This window comes from Trypanosoma grayi (genome assembly GCF_000691245.1).
Source record: "Trypanosoma grayi strain ANR4 Tgr_724_V1, whole genome shotgun sequence".
Taxonomy (NCBI): Eukaryota; Euglenozoa; class Kinetoplastea; order Trypanosomatida; family Trypanosomatidae; genus Trypanosoma; species Trypanosoma grayi.
The window spans coordinates 1-4,168 of record NW_008826343.1 but is presented as its reverse complement, the minus strand read 5'-3'; the positions used below and the strand labels follow the sequence as shown (position 1 = coordinate 4,168).

General features: G+C 50.8%; 3 protein-coding genes and 4 non-coding genes across 7 annotated transcripts; 3 read left to right on the top strand and 4 right to left on the bottom strand.

The window, feature by feature from the left end:
* Positions 1-1,517: 1,517 nt before the first annotated feature.
* Positions 1,518-1,892, top strand: DQ04_07241020 (hypothetical protein; the record flags this gene model as incomplete). The annotated part of the gene is made up of 1 exon (XM_009315082.1): positions 1,518-1,892. The coding sequence occupies one exon, from the start codon at positions 1,518-1,520 to the stop codon at positions 1,890-1,892; it is 375 nt and encodes a 124-aa protein (XP_009313357.1).
* Positions 1,893-1,995: 103 nt separating this feature from the next.
* DQ04_07241010 (hypothetical protein) lies at positions 1,996-2,334 on the bottom strand (the record flags this gene model as incomplete). The annotated part of the gene is made up of 1 exon (XM_009315081.1): positions 1,996-2,334. The coding sequence occupies one exon, from the start codon at positions 2,332-2,334 to the stop codon at positions 1,996-1,998; it is 339 nt and encodes a 112-aa protein (XP_009313356.1).
* Positions 2,335-2,587: 253 nt separating this feature from the next.
* On the bottom strand, positions 2,588-2,944 carry DQ04_07241000 (hypothetical protein; the record flags this gene model as incomplete). The annotated part of the gene is made up of 1 exon (XM_009315080.1): positions 2,588-2,944. The coding sequence occupies one exon, from the start codon at positions 2,942-2,944 to the stop codon at positions 2,588-2,590; it is 357 nt and encodes a 118-aa protein (XP_009313355.1).
* Positions 2,945-3,399: 455 nt separating this feature from the next.
* On the bottom strand, positions 3,400-3,472 carry DQ04_tRNA025 (the record flags this gene model as incomplete). Its single annotated transcript has 1 exon — positions 3,400-3,472. It is a non-coding gene; the product is annotated as a tRNA-Lys (tRNA).
* Positions 3,473-3,599: 127 nt separating this feature from the next.
* On the top strand, positions 3,600-3,672 carry DQ04_tRNA083 (the record flags this gene model as incomplete). The annotated part of the gene is made up of 1 exon: positions 3,600-3,672. It is a non-coding gene; the product is annotated as a tRNA-Lys (tRNA).
* A 4-nt stretch (positions 3,673-3,676) lies between these two features.
* DQ04_tRNA073 lies at positions 3,677-3,749 on the top strand (the record flags this gene model as incomplete). The annotated part of the gene is made up of 1 exon: positions 3,677-3,749. It is a non-coding gene; the product is annotated as a tRNA-Lys (tRNA).
* A 96-nt stretch (positions 3,750-3,845) lies between these two features.
* On the bottom strand, positions 3,846-3,917 carry DQ04_tRNA012 (the record flags this gene model as incomplete). Its single annotated transcript has 1 exon — positions 3,846-3,917. It is a non-coding gene; the product is annotated as a tRNA-Arg (tRNA).
* Positions 3,918-4,168: the final 251 nt, after the last annotated feature.

Sequence of the window (4,168 nt, the reverse complement as noted above, 5' to 3'; positions counted from 1 at the left end):
AAAAAAAAAAAAGAAAAGGTTTGTCGCTCAAAGAAACCCTCCCCTAATGTTGTGGTTGAATCGTGCGCCTCAAAAAATGCGTATTCACGACCCTCTGGCTCCGCCTCGCCGATAGTGGCTCCACAGCCCTTTCCATTCTGTAGCACAATAGTTTTCCAACCGTCGATTGCCACGTTGCCGCCCAAAATGCACATGCTACCTATCCAAACCTCAATGCGTACAGCCGGGGGGTGCAGACCATTTCGGCAGAGAAATAATGAGAAATGTGGTGAAAAGAAACATCTACCTCATAAGGGCCATTGCAGTTCTTATCCTCTGGCCGCGCAATGCATCGCCGTCGCTTTTCAGTAGGCTTTTCACCCACGACGGAAAAGGGAATTCACCAAGCCCCGGTAGGTATGGCGGAGGTATGACTCAGGATTCCAGCATTCCATCGCAAAGACTCGCCCACAGAAGGGGTGCGGCGATGCCCCGGCTGTAAAACAACCCCCGGAGCACGTAAGAACCGATACCATCCTTCCTGGAAACGGCGCCGAACCGCATGGGCAAGGCGGGCAATGACCTACTTAAAGTCCAGGAGAGGGGCATTAAACTGCTGCCGGGGAACGGGCGCCTCATCCTAGGAAGCAGCCGTGCGTGTGTGGTGCGTCCATCTTGTTGCTGTAGCCCTTTTCTCCTATATTGATTTGATTTCCGATGGAATCGAGGGTTCCTAGCCACTCAACCCTACATCAAATCTACTATTTCTGACACTAGACTCAGTCAAGCCTTTGACTGGCCGAGATACCACGCCGTATTCTGAGGAAGGTTGGACGGATCGAAGCATTGCGCCAATTGCGGGATAAAATGAAGATCGAGATTGTGTTGCAAAACCAAATTCGCCACGTGCCGAAAAGCCACGCTTTTGATTGAGCACGCTTGCTTATCCCAGTGGGCGAGGGACTTTGCTAATTGTGACGTTGTCAAGACGGTAATCATTTTTCCGCACCCCAAGGCCAACAGGAGTTGAATCTAAACGAGCGCATCATTCCCTTGACTGCATATGTAGCGGAATGCCCTGTAAGGGTCCATTTGCACCTTCTTAGGAGCCACGGGCCAGTCTAGCAGGACAGATTCGCCCTGTTGGATGGTGGGGTTCTTGTGAGTCAGTGCAGCCAACTCCGCCCAGCGGCTCATCTAAATCCATACCAGCCGAAAAGGCAAATTTTTTTTCCCGCAGTCCGACATTGGCTGCATCAGTACATCCATTTTGGCCTTGGAAAGGGGACGTGCTTGCTTGATATCACTCCAAGCTGCCCGATTCTGGAAATCCAGAATCATCATGTCGAGGGGGGTCGGTGTATGCGCAACATCGCCCAGAACATCCTGGCGCATCGGAGTGTTCTGGACGCTGCGTGCTCCTCCGCCACCAGGAAATCCGCAGCACCCTCGTCATTCATCGACCAATTGTGTGCTTGCCAAAAAAAAAAAACTCGCAAGCCGCCCTGCCAGTGAGAGTTGCTTGACCCACGCCGAAGATGCCCACATCTCGCGTGCCACCGCGTTGCCCCCGCCCCTCACGCATCGCCCCCGGGTTGGCGAAGCAGTGGCATTTTCGCACCATAACCGATCGCCGTCGGCGGATGGTCTCCAGGCTGAGGCTTCCCGATTGCGGGCAGCCGTTTATAAGAGAGGGTATGTTTGTCGAAACTGACTTGCCAGCCGGGCGGGGGGCGCCCAGAAAGGGCATAAGGCGAGGGCTACCCTTGCCCACCGCCATTGGTGGCGAGCAGACCCAGGTAAGCTTTTTGGGCATCGACCCCGTAAGGAATATGGGGGTTCCCCCCGGCTTTTCCATGGTCTTCCTCACATTAAATTTCGAGGCCGTATGCCCTGTTAAGTCGCAACGGTAAAACTGCAAAGCCAGACGCACTGGAGGACTACCAAATAAATGTTTTGTCGCCCTTGAAAAGTGATCGGCTTCTTGGACCGCCGCATGTGGACGCTGTCGGACTTTTAGCTGCTTAAAATAAAGGGACCCGCAGCCTTCCATACGGACACACGAACGTTATCCAAAAGGCACCGGCTGAGGTTTAAAAGCAGTGGAACGGGTTGACCCCAGGCCCCCAAATGAGCAAAGGACTCTTTAACATGAAGGGCGCCTTGACCCCAATAACTATAAGCACCTCTAATTGCAAGGATCATCTCGGGAATGTCACCGGCCAACCTGTGTTGAACCCAAGTCGCCAGATCAAAAGGAATGAATTCATAGGAACCCCCTTCCTCCGCGACATCTTCGCGTGGCCAATCGCCTGCCGGATAATTCTGCGTGGGTGCGGCTCCGACCCCATTCATGGTATGATCGGGGCTTTTGCGCGCGCCTTGTCAAGGAGTGAAATGTTTCACAAGTGGGGGTCCTTTTTCTTGGTAATTTGCACCCCTCCCGCAGACGGAATCTCCATAGAAGACGAACGCAGATTAGTAGGCAGCGGCTTGGCGCGCGCCGGTGCCGCGAGCAGGTGGGCGCTATTTTGCTTCCAAAGACGAGCCAAACGCGCCCCCTGCCTCAGGAGATTCCCCCTCCGGAAGCTGTAATTGTACACGGGCTTTATCTATCGGGAACTGATGTGCAATAAAAATCGGACTCCGGTCGGGGGCGCGAAGCCTCCAGCTGACCCGCTTGGGTGGGTACCCCATTCCTTTGTGTCATAATTTGACGGTGGGCCTCCATGGCTTCTTGTGAAATTCGAGCCTCGCGCTGTTCCAAATCAACGGGCTCTGCTGAACTATTAAAGCCTAACAACAGAATAATATCAATGTGGCCTAGCCAAACGAAAAACACAATCACCAACCCAAACTCCCAACTGCTATTGCACCCGCAAACCCCACCATTAGAACCAAGGAAAAACCACCGTGAGTTAAGGAATGTTCCTAAGGAAATAGTAAATAAATCCTCATCGCACATTTTTTTTTCATAAGCTCCTAAAAAATAGCCACCATCTCTAGAAGCAATGGCTTCTTGGGGTCATCAATTATTTGGGCACAAAGCATTCAAAGAACACATGTATGCAGCCTTAACCACGTTACCCCACTATTTTTCTCTTTACGTTATCCAGCCCCTGTAAATTCACAGGAATTAACACATAAAATCCCGGAAACCATTATGGGTGCCCTTACGCCATGACCGCAAACTCGATTAAAAAAAGTAGTCCGCACGCATGCGGTAGCGGAAGTGGCAAAACACACACTCGACCCTTGTTTGATGACACAGTTCGGAAAACACGCCTACCCGTTGGAACCCCCTCGCGGCGATGCGCCGTACTTTCGGTGCATGGTGGCGCACCATGGAGAACCTAGCAGAGTTTATACTGTCAATGCAGCGCGACCGAACAAATTAGAAAGGAGGATTTTGTAAAAAAGCACCCCCCGTGGGGCTCGAACCCACGACCACACGGTTAAGAGCCGTGCGCTCTACCGACTGAGCTAGAAGGGCCATGTCAACAAGGGCATATATGCTTTAAAAACTTTAACATATTGAAGGATCTAATTTCGATTTTTCTAAATGTTTTTTAATTTTATAATTTTAAAGTTTTTAAAGCATATATGCCCTTGTTAACATGGCCCTTCTAGCTCAGTCGGTAGAGCGCACGGCTCTTAACCGTGTGGTCGTGGGTTCGAGCCCCACGGGGGGNACATGGCCCTTCTAGCTCAGTCGGTAGAGCGCACGGCTCTTAACCGTGTGGTCGTGGGTTCGAGCCCCACGGGGGGTGCTTTTCGCAAAATCCTCTTTTTCTAAAAATACAAAGATTCCCAAGACATATTACGGGGCTAACACTTTTTTTAAGAATATTCGGATTCTTAAAAAACATCCGTGACAGGATTCGAACCTGCAACCCTCTGATCCGTAGTCAGATGCTCTTCCATTGAGCCACACGGACTCCTGCTGCATACGGCGGATTTAGGGTATATGAAAAATGGTATTTTATGGTTTTATACCTGTTTTGGTTCTTTCCATAACTAGAAATTCCTTGTTCGCAAGACCGTACTCTGAACAGAATCGTTTTATGAGTACAACCTCTTAATTGAAAAGAAACCGAGTTTCAAATCCTGATGATGACGGTTGCTGGCTCCGCCCGGAGAGCGTTTCGATGAACGGCAGGAGCTGGTTCCAGAAGGATTTTTTTTTTTT